The 14,664-nt window shown below is 43.4% G+C and overlaps 1 protein-coding gene across 5 annotated transcripts; it reads left to right on the top strand.

The window, feature by feature from the left end:
* Nucleotides 1-1,988: 1,988 nt before the first annotated feature.
* hmg20a (high mobility group 20A) lies at nucleotides 1,989-14,390 on the top strand. Of its 5 annotated transcripts, none has more exons than XM_076264306.1 (9): nucleotides 1,989-2,107; nucleotides 5,173-5,272; nucleotides 5,687-5,896; nucleotides 6,874-7,006; nucleotides 7,839-7,876; nucleotides 8,855-8,930; nucleotides 11,496-11,711; nucleotides 12,908-13,040; nucleotides 13,828-14,390. In XM_076264306.1, the coding sequence occupies exons 2-9, from the start codon at nucleotides 5,207-5,209 to the stop codon at nucleotides 13,937-13,939; spliced, it is 984 nt and encodes a 327-aa protein (XP_076120421.1). In that variant the 5' UTR covers nucleotides 1,989-2,107; nucleotides 5,173-5,206; the 3' UTR covers nucleotides 13,940-14,390. The 5 variants fall into 5 exon arrangements, with proteins under 5 accessions (XP_076120421.1, XP_076120400.1, XP_076120410.1 ...); XM_076264285.1 differs by having other exon boundaries at nucleotides 13,825-14,390; XM_076264295.1 differs by having other exon boundaries at nucleotides 5,170-5,272; nucleotides 13,825-14,390.
* Nucleotides 14,391-14,664: the final 274 nt, after the last annotated feature.

Genomic DNA, 14,664 nt, shown 5'->3' with positions numbered 1-14,664 from the left:
ACACATACTCACACAGTAGACACATACGCTTGCATGCACAGGCACATACGCAGGCACACACACAAGCACGCACACACACACACACACATAACATGAACATGTACATGCACACATGCACACAATTCAAGAATTTCTCAGAATTATGAACAGGCAAGATGGAGGTGGGGTTGTATAAAATGAATTTTACATGTGAAATCTATGAACTAATCATGTTTTGGTACTTGTTGTCTGGCAGATACCAGTGAGAATTGAGTGTGGATAATGCAATTTAGTGAGACAGTTAGAATCATATAGGCCTTTCAGCGTGAATTATTTTTGTGGAAAAAATGTGCTGGACTGGGCGGCGGTCATATTTTGTACCGCTCTGCGGTACATCTAGTTTTGTATCAATCCTTTAGTCTCAACTATATATAAGCCTGTCATTTATTATTCTTTCCATTGTTTTCCCCATTTGGGATGTAAGTGCTATTGGCCTGTAGTTGTTAGGAATCTTTGGATCTTTCCCAGGTTTTTAATAGGGATAGTTATAGATTCTTTCCATGCCCTTGGAATAATTCCCTCTGTCCATACCTTATTGTAAAGAGACAATAACACTTCCTTTCCTTTGTCAGTTAAGTTTTCCAACATAGCATAAAAAATCCCATCCCCCCCTGGTGAAGTTTTACCTAACTTTCTCAGAGCATTATTGAGTTTGGTTAATGTGATTAATTCATCCAACACCCCTCCTATCACAACTTCATTCTCAAAATGATGTTTATATTTTTCAATTGTTTCTGCTCTTGCTCCCTTTTCCTGTTGGCTAAGATTTTCCTTAGGTTACTATGTACCTTACTCAGAGCCTTTGCAATTATCTCTGCTTTGCCAATGCTACTTAGTTATTAAATTTTGACCATCATGCAACACAGGATATCCATATTATTTTCCACTCCCTTTCATTTTCTTTATCATTTCCCAAACTTTCTCCACTGGAGTAGTTCTTCCTACAGAGTCACAGAACCTTCTCCAGCAACCATGCTTAGTATCCCTTATAGTTTCCCTTAACTGCTTGAGATTTCTTAAACTTAATTAAGTTTTGGAAATTATTTGTTCTTTTCAAAACTCTAAAAGCTTTGTTCCTATCTTCAATTACTTTTTTGCATTCATTAGACCACCATATTTTACTTAAATTCTTGGGTTTGGGTTAGAAATGGCTAAACTTGCAGCACTGATTATGCCAGCACTAAATCTTTCTTTGCATAAACTTTCAATATCTTTATTGATATCTATTACTGACAGCATCTCATCACTAATCTCTCTAAATTTGTCAAAATCTGCTTTCTCTAATATCTCTCATTTTTGACTTCATGCTCAATTGCAACTTCCATTCCTACTTGAATTTTAATAGGGAGGTGGTCACTACCTATAGCGTTATCCCAATATCTCCCATTCACACTTGTCTGCTAATGGCATTGTAGCTAATGTGAGGTCTATTGCTGATTATGTTCCCTAACAATATCCAACCTAGTACCTGAGCCATCATTCAGACAAACTAATTCTTCCTCATCCATAAATTCTAAAATCACATCCCCATTGACATAATTCTTATCCCCCCACAATGTACTATGTGCATTAAAATCACCACACCATATCACTCTCCCCTTTGTATCCTTTCAAATGTCTGCCAATTGGCTTAATTCTGGCAAATACTGATACTGTAGCATTTTTCGCCATATAAGACAATTTCATATTTTGTAGCAAACTTTGTCAGGGACCCCCTGACAATGTGCTGCAGACCCCTGGGGGTCCCCGGACCCCACTTTGAGAACCAAGTTCTAAATAGACGAATACAACTTGTCATCTGGAACCAAATAGAACGTTCAAGCATTGTTTTTGTTTTTATTGTTGAAAGGGTCTATACAATCTCTCATATACGGTAATAATACAGTTTTGAAGAGACGCTCTATGTAGAACTGCGCAGCATAGTCTATTGTAATATTGGATTTTTTTTTAACATCCCCTCGGTTTGTGCTGGCAGCTGCGACTTCAATGCGCGTCTTGTATTGTTTTGATTTCTGAAGTTCCTTGACTGATATTTTACCTGCCCTAGCCCTAAACACGACTGAGACAGGTCAGTGTGAAACTCTAACGTTTATTTTATAGTACAATATGACGGTATATTTAACAGGCAATGGAAATGTAGATAAAGGAAATCGACCATCATCATTATGCTAGGCTAGTTAGTGCTACCAATAGGAAGATAGGCTATTGCTTGCTAAGGCTACCATTAACGTTAGCTGTAACAGTCATGTAGTTGGATTAATGATGCTACCATCTGATGGGACCACTGATCAGTCAAATACCTTGCTTAATTAGACAAAAGCAACGTCAACGCTTATGGGAACATACTTTGGACCGACTGGGGTTTTATATTCTAACTTTGTGCTAACGTTAGTCCTAGCTAGCTTCTATCCAGATAACGTTAAGTTAGCTGAATTTCTAGCGAACATTAGCTTGCCCGTTATTTGGATCCATAACCATAGCTTGGAAATAATCGTAGACAATTGCACCCGGTTAAACCTTTATCCGTGACTTAGCTACGATACAGTCATACAGATCAAACGGTTTCATAATTTTACCAATAGTGTCGATTATGTCATTGCATTTGGTTGCCGCAGTGTGAACGTACATAGCTGCCAGCTGTCGCTAACTAGCGTTAGCTTCAGGCCTTTAACTGTCTAGTTGCTGGCATGTCAATTTCACGATACCATGGGGCCAGTTGGTTTCTTAACTGTGTCCAGCATTAGAAAGCGATTGCCCTAAATGGATTCTGTCAAATACTCAATATGAATATTTGCTACCAGCTGCTGCAATTATATGCCTAAATATATGCCTAGCTAAATTAGTTTGTTAATGTTACTTGTAATTGGGCATTACTGTGTTACAGAAAATTACAGCGTATAGTTTGGCAAACGTCCCAAAAGATGACCCTAGCCTTGATATTTACATATATTCGAAGTTAACATTACGCTACATGAGAACACTTTAATGACTAGGCTAGTGCAAGATCATGTGTGTTTTGACCCTTTGCTTGTTTTGTTTGAACAAATTTAGCTTCTAGTCGAACAGTTTCAGCATATCGATTCCTCAGTGTTAATCTTTCTGGTCCTCACCCTAGTTTTTAGCATGTCTTTATGTTTAAATGTTCAGATTATCAACAGAAATGCCGAAACGTGCCCCACATTATGGATAATATGTTTGCTTTTTCATTCACAACCACTGATTAGTTGCAATAACAATGTTATGTACACTTAGCACAGTAGAGGGCACTGCTGTACTAGTATTCTTTACTGATATTTGGTTCCTATACGTGCAGGGTTTTAACACGCAGCTGCTGCCTGAGATTCCACAGCTAATCACCCCAAAAGGGAAGTTTTAACTGCAGCAATCAAGTAATTGTTTCATGCTGCAGCCTCCTGCATGTCAAACCACCCTAACTGCTTTTGAGTTGATCAGCCAAGCTGTTGCTCCTTATTATCAGCACTTTTGGCAGGATCCAAAATGCCATGGAAATTCCATGGTGGACCAAGTGAACAATTCTGTTGGACATGCATTTCATTTGCAATGCAAAATGAAAATGGAATGCTTTTTGGCATGCGCCTGCTTGTCTGACCTTACTTTTCTCCATCTTCTAGCTTTCGTTTTCCTTTTCCCACAGTATTGAATGACTGGATGGAGAGAGCCACAATGTGTCTGCTTGACTCTTGAGTGGGGATTTAGGGGTCAGAGGTGAAAAAACATAGCGACAATGGTTGGAGTTGTATTTGCTTGTGGTCTTGGCTGTTTGAGACCTGTAACAAAACCCCTGACCCTGACTAAAGCACAGAATTGCCCCGCAGCCGTTCACACAGGGGTCTGATTTTTCTCATCCAGGGGCCACCATGTTGAATTCAATCAGTGAATCTCGCTGTCGGGTCCGCAGGCTCTGTCGCTGCTTTCCTTTGAAAGCCAACAGTGTAGTGCATTCAGCTTGGTGTCTCTTTCGCTGTGTCTGAACTGTTTTGTAGCCGTGCTACTGGTCTCTGCCGTGTCTCGTGTTCAGGAAATGCACAAAGCCACCCCAGTTCTCGGTTGCAGCCAGGGTACGGTGACCCGAGAGGAAATGTGGCCCCCTGGCTGCACTCTGAAGGGGGACTCTGTTTTTTTCCACCAGCACTGAATGTGAAACTTTTTACTGCCGCCACCGCTCCTCTGGACAGCATTTGTGTGTCAGAGGAAAACACTATCTGGCAACGCACAGCAGCAGCGGGGTGGAAAGAAGGGTTTAGTGGTCACACTGTCAGATTAAAAAGGAGAAGACTAAGAGACTTCCAGATGCGTTTAAGAAATAGCCGCAGGTAGCAAAGATGGGCAATTTTCATGTCAAAAGTTTCATGTCAGATGAGAGGATGACATCGGAGAGAGAAAGAGCGAGAGAGAGAGCTGTTAGGTGTTCAAAATGAAAAGTCATGTCAAAATTTGATGGGCTTCAGTATTCTCATTCAGTATTATGACAAAGCCATCTGTCATTGTGTCTATTTTGGATTCTGATTTTTTTTTAAAAGAAAAAAAACCTGCCTTGGATGAGTTCCAAGCTACTACTCATTCTATCAACAAGCCATTAGTCTCCCTTCCCAAACAATAAATGAATCATGTTAATTAAAAACAATAGGATGTTTTGGCATGTAGATTATGTCATCCGCTGATTATGTAAAATGATTATTGTGTCGACGTTTCAAATGAGTACACTGTCAGCATGTAGGTGCACAAGTACACACACACACACACACACACACACACACACACACAAACAGTATCTGCCATGCAAGCTAGTTTCTCAGTAAATCACTTCTCATTTAATGTGTCTGTACCAAAGATGTGTCTTACACCTGGCATCCATTTACCAAACCCCCAGACATATATGTTCCTTACAGGTAAAGACCAAGAACAGCCTGTTCATGAATCCTCAACATCTGGGTCTTATCTGAATATAGCCCAGACAGTGTTGGGTGGTGATTTCTGACATAGAGTTGATGCCCAGTGTGTAATGTTTCAGTCCGATCCATGCTAGTGGATGTGCCAACACACACCCATCCTCACACACACACACCTACACTCATTCATTTCATACCCTCATCAGCCATTTGTGCCCAGCAGGACTTGTCTGGTCTTGTGGATAGAGGAGAAGGCCATGGAGGAGCAGACTGGCTCGCCTGGTGCCAACACAGATAACAGCAGCCAGAGAAATGGAGAAGAGGTAAGACACTGGACTGTGGCTTTTCACTCAAGGAAAACGGCCTCAGTGTGTACCTGTATAGTTTTGTCTCTATCTATCTGTCTGTCTGTCTGTCTGTCAGTCATGCTAGGAGGAGTAGAGACTTTTCTACTTGGACTAAGATGTACTTATAGCCTTTATATCCTGCTGAATATCCAGCCTGAAAAAGTAATTGCACCCATTTGTCTGTGTTGCATGATTGCCCTTTTCCTGTGTTGTTTCACGGCACACTATTTTGGTATTGCTGCTAAGAGGTAGGATTATGATAGTTATCCAATTGTTGGGTATTATTCTTAACTACATAAAGTGATGTTTAACACAGTTGTTGTTTGTAAATGTTAGGAGGTTCTAAGTTTCTTGAGGGGCTATAAGGGTTACTTGTTTGGTTCCACACAGAAGCCCAGACGCACAAGCTGGACCAAAGGACGGAAGCGGAAGAAGCCTGTGAAGGACAGCAATGCGCCCAAGGCCCCGCTGACAGGCTATGTGCGGTTCATGAATGACCGTCGCGAGCAGCTGAGGGCGGAGAGACCCGACGTGCCCTTTCCCGAGATCACCCGCATGCTGGGCAATGAGTGGAGCAAGCTTCCGCCGGACGAGAAGCAAGTAGGGTGGTTAGGAGAGTCGCAAGGCCTCATCTACTCTTACCTTCCCTCAACATTACAGAAAAAAGGCTTATGCATTTCCCACTTCTGTTGTCTCTCTTTGTGTAGAAATGTGCTTGGTAGTGCTCCATAAAATCTATTTTTTGTGGAAAATATTTGCTTCAGGTCAACATGCCTTGGGTTAGAGAAATTGCTCAAATGTAATCTCTCTGGAAATCACTGTTGCTGTTTTTAGAGCAATGGCCTGGAAGAGCTTTAATGAAATCATTCTCTGAAATACTCCTCAGCCCTCAGATGAATGAACCGATAAAGAGATGCCATTAGGTGGCCAACTGCCACAAAGGGCAGTTCGAGTTCAATTTCGAGTGACCAATGAACAGCAAGATTTATTTTTTTGATCTGCTGGCCAAATGCTGACTGCTAAATTGAATTTCCTCATTTTCATGCGAACACTGTGGTCAGATTAGGTAATGGAAAAAAAAAAGTTTCATGTTCATTACTTAACCAAAGACTTCAGTTAGATCTCAGGTATATATCAGATTCAGTAGGCTCTGGGAAAGCCAAGAATAGTGCAAGCCCGGACAAGCATAAATTACTCTGGTGTGCTCCTGGTTTGAAAAGGTTTGCTAATAAATTAAATGAATTGCTTAAGAGTAGGCTCTCCTTATCCCTCAACGGTATTAAGTTGTATTTACTTGATAAGATCATTAGACCTGTGTAAACCAAGCAGGCTCAAATAACTGTGTCATGTTGTATACAACTTTACCTCACGCCACTCTTTCGTTTACTGTTGAGAAATCAAATATGAAAGTCTAGGTGAGGGCTGTCTCTGCGAGTGTTTTTTTTTTGGGGGGGGGGGGGGGGGGGGTGTCTTTATGTTGGCTCTCCAATCAAACCCTGTATTTCTATCTCATGCACACAAACACTTACACTCAGAAACCCAACACAAACACTCTCACTCTTTCTTTGTGTCGGCAGCGTTATCTTGACGAAGCGGAGAAGGATAAGGAGCGTTACATGCAAGAGCTGGAAAAGTACCAGAAGACGGAGGCCTACAAGCACTACACCCGGAAGGTGCAGGAGAAACAGAAGGGCAAGAGGCACAGAGGAGGTACGGTGGCCCTAAGGTCCAAATCCCTCACACTCCCCCCACTACTCGCTCACCATGGGGAGGTACGGTGGCCCTAAGGTCCAAATCCCTCACACTCCCCCCACTACTCGCTCACCATGGGGAGGTACGGTGGCCCTAAGGTCCAAATCTCTCCCACTCCCTCCACTACTCGCTCACCATGGGGAGGTACGGTGGCCCTAAGGTCCAAATCCCTCCCACTCTTCTCATTACTCGCTCACCATGGGGAGGTACGGTGGCCCTAAAGTCCAAATCCCTCCCACTCCCACTAGTCGCTCACCATGGGGAGGTAAGGTGGCCCAAAAGTCAAATTCTCTCCCACTCCTCCCACTACTCGCTCACCATGGCATCTCAGCACAGCCAGCTGCTTCCCCCGAAGCCACTCAGTCACTTATCTGATTGTAAGACCGCTCTGTCTGAGGCCCCATGCACTCACAAATGCAGAAGATCTGCATAATCAAGGGGTTTATTTCTCAAAGTTCACATATCAGACCAGAAAAACCATTTATGCCAGGGCTTGAAGTGGTGCTGTCTTGCCAGAATGCAATAAAGTTTATAAATTAATAAAGTGAATTGAATTGAATTGAATTGATCATGCTGTTAGTAGAATGCTGTAGTTTTATTCCTACATCTCCGAAAGGCTTCTGGTCTGCATTTTGGGGCCCCATGGCTGAAATATCCCCTTTGGCTCGCCAGCCAGATAACGTCTACGTGATTCATTCCCAATCACTTCAAGATGTATTGAAAGGACGTGCTTTACAGTAGACATGATGAATCACCCAGAGCCTCTCTGTATGCTTTTCTTCCCTCACAGATGTTGGCCGCCAGGTAGCCAGTGAGTCTCTTCACGAGGTAAGCCGTTGTACTTCTCTGCTCTGCCCCCATAAAAAAATGTACTGGGGACTAAAAGTGCCTGAATAAATCCAGTATACGGCTCCGGTTTCTCCCCTCCTTGCTGTGAAATCTTTTCGAGCCTGGCCAGAGTGTTTGCTACAAATTAAGTTTCTAATTGCAGCGGCCCTAAAAGCTGGATTAAGGAGCCTTGGCACAGTGTCTCTGAGTCTTCAGCTGTTAAAATGCTGTTTGGAGCATAAGTCATTTTTATGGAGTTAAGCAATGTGATTAAGGATCCTCGGCTTCAGTCTGTCAGCAGTTTATGTAACGCAGGCCAGGGTGGTTCCATAGAAGTGTCTGTTGACATACAGCTATAATATGCACTGATGTCCCAAAATGTTTTTGCAGGACCAAAGGGCCTGTCATGCAAGTCATTTGTTAGGTTTGTGAGGAATCTCTTTCTCTCATTCACTCACTCACACACACACACACACACACACACACACACACACACACTCTCACTCTCTCTCTCTATCTGTCACTCTCTGTGTCTGAGCAGGTGTCAGCTTCATTCCTGGCCTCTGAAGGAGATTAATTGCCCCAGAGTGATGAAATGACCTTTTTTACATCATAGCTCGCTATGAGACCGTGGGCCAGGCAGTGTGGCAGTGCTCTGGATTTAACTCAGCAGAGGGCTTTAGTCCATCCGTGAAGACACCAGGGTGAAGTTAGCAGTGATATATGAGCATAGTCAGGCAACGGGGACGGATGGGTGCAATTTTGCTCTGAAGTATGGCACAGGCTCCATCGTTTTGAAACTTTTTTTTCTCTGTTGCCGATAGCTATCTGTATGTGACACTTGCAGTCTGGCATTGTTCACAGCAATCAGATTTCTCATCATCTTTGGGCTCTCATCCCCTCGATTTTTCTTCATTACTGTCTTTCTACTCCCCAACACCCCCCCTCACCCCACCCCACCTCCGCCTCGCCTGATAGAAAGACGCTGAAGGGAAGGACAGGTCTGTGTTTGATATCCCCATCTTCACAGAGGAGTTTCTCAACCACAGCAAATGTAAGTACCTGAGCACGGACACACATGTGCGCACACACACACACACACACACACACGCACACACACACACACACACACACACACACACACACACTAGGAGTACACACCTGCCTACTTTAAACCACCTTCACACTCATACACACATATCACACACATACACATTTGGTAGTAGCACACACCTGCCTACTTTGAACCACCTTCACACATGCACGTACACACAACACACATTACGTAAGGGATAATGTATAGAACGGCGGTCATTACTGGGAAAATAAGTCCCGACAGGGCGAACCGGACCCCGACACGCAGCGGAGGGGTCTTGTTCCGCCCTGAAGGGACTTATTTTCACAGTAATGACCGGCGTTCTATACATTATCCCGCTTATTATACGGCTACTTGCCAAAACGAAATAATAAACTCCCCACATCACTTTAGCCTACATAACCTAGCCTATTTGTTACCGTTCATCGTGGCATTTGCTGAGAAACAAATAGTTCGCAACAACACACGCTGCTGAACTTGAATCAAACATTCTTTAGAACACAGCTGATCAACCGTCTGCTTTCACGTTTGAATGAAGTTCCAGTCCTTGCGTAGTGATATGAAAGACGTATCAGAAGCACAAAACCCGTTGCCATTGACAGCGGTAATTATGACCGCCGCGCAGCGAAGCGGCGGTCATATAGGTTTAGTCAGATTATTATTTTTTTTTTTTTTTTTTTTTTTCGCATGCCCAAATTTCCGTCAATGAGTCCCGGGACACTGAAAGACCGGGGTACACGAAACTTGGTGGGCATGTAACCCCACATGGATAGCATGGAACCATCGTTTTTCGTTTTGATCTGTAGCCCCCCCGCTGGACTGGACCCCCCGAAAGGAGGGTAGGGCAGACACCGTTTTCTGTGAATATCTCGAAAACCGTAGGGTTTAGGAGGACCATTTTTTTTTGGTATGTTGATCTCAAGAGGCCATGTCAACCCATTCAATAACCACTCATTTCATGTATAGCGCCACCTAGTTAAACACAAAAAAGTAAAAATGAGGTGTTGTAATCGCAGGTATCTGTGACCTAACATAGTCAAAACTGCACGAAATTGGAAGTGTAGGATCATTATGACACCCTCTGAATGCACGCCAAGTTTCGTGGAATTCCGTTCATGGGGGGCCACACAATAAATGAATTTACGTTACTATACACCAACTGGCCTGTAGGTGGCCGGAGACAGTTTTCTGTGAATATCTCGAGAACCGTAGGGCCTAGGAGGTCCACCTTTTTTATGTATGTTGGTCTTAAGGGGGCATGTCATCCCATCCCATTACCACTTATTTCATGTATAGCGCCACCTAGTTAAAAATTAAAAAGCAAAAAATTAGGTGTTTTCATCACAATATCTCTGGCTGACAAGGTCAAAACTGCACGAAATGAAAAGTTTAGGATCATTATCACACCCTCCGAATGCATGCCAAGTTTTGTGTACTTTCGTTCATGGGGGGCCTTACAATAAAATAATTTATGTGTACATTTAGTGACGTACACCAACAAGGATTCCCGGGACACTGAAAGACCGGGGTACACAAAACTTGGTGGGCATGTACCCCCACATGGATAACATGGAACCGTCATTTTTCGTTTTGATCTGTAGCCCCCCCGCTGGACTGGACCCCCCAAAAGGAGGGTAGGGCAGACACAGTTCTCTGTGAATATCTTGAGAACTATAGGGCCTAGGATGACCATTTTTTTCCGTATGTTTGCCTCCAGGGGTCATATTAACCCATTTCATGTGCACACATGTGCACAAACAGATACACACACACACACACATACATTCACAGTAATCATACGTATGACACATACTCACACAGTAGACATATACGCTTGCATGCACAGGCACATACGCAGGCACACACACAAGCACGCACACACACACACACACACACACACACATAACATAAACATAACACAAACAATCAAGAATTTCTCAGAATTATGAATAGGCAAGATGGAGGTGGGGTTGTATAAAATGAATTTTACATGTGAAATCTATGAACTAATAATGTTTTGGTACTTGTTGTCTAGCAGATACCAGTGAGAATTGAGTGTGGATAATGCAATTTAGTGAGACAGTTAGAATCATAGCGTGATCATCAGCGTGATTTCTTTTTGTGGAAAAAATGTGCTGGACTGGGCGGCGGTCATATTTTGTACCGCTCTGCGGTACATCTAGTTATATGTTTGCAGCTGTAATTACATGAATATATCTTACCGCTAGAACTTTGGGAAATCCCATTCAAGTCAATGGAGCGTTCTACTAGCATTATGAAGAGCCGTATAATAAATGCATGTACACTAGGTAGTAGCACACACCCATATACTTTGAATCCCCTACATCAAGTCACCTCAAATGGTAAAAGGACTAACATCTCCACACCGAATACAGTTCTCTTTGGTGCAGAGTTCCTGTGAAAGCTCCTTTGAGCTCTTTTGAGATTCTCTGACTTGTTCCTCTGTGGCCCTCCGGTCCTCTTCCCTCACCACTCCCTTCCTCCACCCCTTAATCCCCTCAGCGCGCGAGGCGGAGATGCGGCAGCTGCGTAAGACCAACATGGAGTACGAGGAGCGCAACGCGGCGCTGCAGAAGCACGTGGAGAGCATGCGCAGCGCCGTGGAGCGCCTGGAGGGCGACCTGATGCAAGAGCGCGGGCGCAACGGCATGCTGCAGCAGCACCTGGAGACGCTGAGGCAGGCGCTCACTGGCAGCTTCTCCCAGTACCCTCTGCCAGGTACACACACACACACACACACACACACACACACAGTGCATACACACACACACACACGTGAATGCACATGCACACATGGTATTTCACATACAGACGCATACATGGATAGACAATCATTATGGACCCACAGACAGACACCCTTTATTGTGATTAATACATATCACTACACATGCACAGTGTATCAATAGCTTTACATAACTTACATGTATACAGAATTATCATGACTATCAATAGCTTAACATAGACACATTCAAGCTTTCACTTGCACAATTGTCACAGAGAATTCCATCTGGCTTTATGTGTACACATACACACGCAAGCACAAGTGCTGCACGTCTCTTTGTTTTGCTTGTAAGCACACTGATTTATCACGTGGATTATGACCACGTGTACACTGTGTGTGTGCGTGCGTGTGTGTGTGTGCGCGCACTGTACTGTAGCTGGACAGGTTTTGTTGGCACCAGGCCTGCCCTGCTGTCCGGTACAGATGTGCGGTCTGTGCTCAAGGCTCCTCAGCGTGGCTCGCACATCTGCTGCACCGGGGCAGAGCTTGAGGGGGATAAGGAAGGTCTGCCAGGAAGACATCTTTTATTCATGATAACCCACTGCAGTCATTACTGCCAGCTTCACTGGCAGAGGTAGTTCAAATGTTAATGCTAGTGTTAGGGAATTGGTTATAGGATAAGTTAATAATTAACCCTGGATTTCTGTGTTTTCTGCGTTGTCTGACTTTGAAAGTGTGCAGCTGAAGGACATTGCTGCATCTCAGGGGGCTTGTAATGTAATGTTAATGCGTCATGAACAATTTGGCTTTTGCACTTGAGGTCTCCTTTCTTTGAGGATTGGAGATGAGAGACTGGCCTGCCTTCAGCTCCCCCAAAGGGGCTTTTTCTTTCTTTCTTTCTTTCTTTCCTTTTCTTTCTTTCGCTTTTCCTTTTACTCTCTCTCTTTCTGTGAACTGCAGCCTAGATTTGAATCCTTCTGCTCACCATGAGTTGTATGTCAGTGAAGGTGGCCTGTAGGCACTTAATGCTTAATCAACGGCTAGGTGAGATTAGCAATAAAGATCAAATTCAATCATACTGCATCGTCTCAGGCACTTGGCTTAGGCAGCTTTAATAATCCACCACATTATTCACAAACCGCTTCTTATCGCTTGGCCCCTGCGTCACCCTGACTGTTCTCTGGATCTGTAGGCAGTGGAGAGATGCCCACAGTGGACTCCATCGACACCTACATGAAAAAGCTGCACAGCCTCATTCTGACCAACCCCCAGGAGCACGAGAGCCTGATCAACACCGTCAGAGAGGTGGTGAACCGCCTGGAGAGGTAAGTCTAGCTCCATGGTGCAGATAGACTCACATGTTCCTGTTACTCTCCGATGCAGACAGAAACAGATGCTTTGAGAAAACAAAACATTCTCCTAGGCTCCCCCATATTATGAGTGATTAGGTTTACAGCACAGTCTGTCAGCTGATTTAACCTGTGAGAAAACACGCAAGCAGAGAGACTGTCCATGACTGCCAATAATTTTGTGCTTTCAATGCTCACTGAAAGGTAAGGTTGGGTTCGTATAGTGGCTTCATCCCTTGGGCATCAGACTGACATGTTTTTTTCACCTCCAGGCGCTCATATTAAATTGTTTCCGTTACAATGCGCCTCGCATTTATAAAAGCGGGGCGCAAGCAGAAAAAAAGCGTGGCTTCTAAAAACGCGATACGCTCAAAGTTAAAAATAGTTTTGAGGTTGTGTTTTTTTCAACAATGGGTCGTTCGTTAGCTTGCTTGCCTGCCTTAGCGAAGTCAGGAAGCTAGCGATTTAGCCAAATATAACGTATAATAGCAACAATATGTACACAATCAGTTTTATAGCTTGCATGTTTTTAACACTCACTACTTTGAAATACACTCTGGAGGTGAAAAAAGCAGTGTGAGTGCCGCCCTATAAGGCAGTAAGAGATCCTAACATTGCCTTTACCCATCTAAAGGCTAGAAACTACATGACTGTTTTTAATGTGGAATCCTATTAATGATATCGGAGTGATGAAAGCCTCCTACTGATGTTCACATCACTAAACCAAACTGGCCGCAGGTAACTGAAGTTTCCTCATCAGAAGCTGTGGAGAGGTGATCCTCAGGCTGAGCGTCCATGGGTCCTCATCCGACTCATCCGCTCAGACGCCGCCACCACCACCACTACCGCCAAGAGGTCCGTTTGTAGTCCTGTGAGGAAGACACTGCCCATTTTCTGTCAATTTTTAAGTATCTCATGCCACATGTGGAACCGTGACTGAATATTTCTTTCTTTTCTACAGTGAGCCTTCCGTTTTTTAAACTTTTTTTATTTTCTTGTTTTTATTTCAATACTCCTCTTTGCCATGACGAGACAGGAAGAATGCCAATGCCCATGTCTACTTTGGTGGGTTTTTGTCTAAGGTACAAATGAGCAGCTGATGGGAGGAGTTTGTTCTCATTTTATCTGTCTAAAACCATGCACACATTGTTGACTAAATGTTTGCTAATACATGGTTTTGAACATTTTTAATGTCAAGGTCAGTTAGAAAGAATGTTTTTTTTAATCTGTCACATATTCTGGTTCTGAAATTATTTTGTAGCTTGCCGTCACAGAATAGCTTAAGTGTGACAAAATGTTTTGTCTAATAAAGTGCATTTACAGTAATGACTGCATTTGTTGTAAAGCTTTCATTCAACAGGAGTATATAGCACATCAGTGTTGCTTGTCCTGTTCATATTGAGGGTGTGTGCAAGAAAATACATTTAAAGGTACACTATGCAGGCAAGTGTTTTGGGAACTGTAAAGCTTCCTCTAGAGTTGCAATATATTTATATTCTCCTCTGCCTTTGTATATAGCTAACTTTTCGTGACTTGTCCCCCCTGTACATAATGAAATGCTCTTGTTGTAGAGGTGAAGGACTAACAATAGGCAAAAACT

The sequence above is a fragment of the Alosa pseudoharengus genome, unplaced genomic scaffold (assembly GCF_046254945.1).
Source record: "Alosa pseudoharengus isolate Yale_2024_CS ecotype anadromous, Long Island Sound unplaced genomic scaffold, YU_APseudo_1.1 YU_APseudo_1.1_scf_10, whole genome shotgun sequence".
NCBI classification, from domain to species: Eukaryota; Metazoa; Chordata; class Actinopteri; order Clupeiformes; family Clupeidae; genus Alosa; species Alosa pseudoharengus.
Note: the sequence above shows the minus strand (reverse complement) of the source record. Positions and strands in the feature narration are given on the sequence as shown.

Bases quoted from the DNA above. Each gene is read 5' to 3' on its own strand.
- hmg20a (XM_076264285.1), top strand. From the start codon at position 5,207: ATGGAGGAGCAGACTGGCTCGCCTGGTGCCAACACAGATAACAGCAGC. The intron at 5,897-6,873 runs GTAGGGTGGTTA...TTGTGTCGGCAG, and splicing joins TTCCGCCGGACGAGAAGCAA to CGTTATCTTGACGAAGCGGA. The intron at 13,041-13,824 runs GTAAGTCTAGCT...TTTCCTCATCAG, and splicing joins GTGGTGAACCGCCTGGAGAG to AAGCTGTGGAGAGGTGATCC.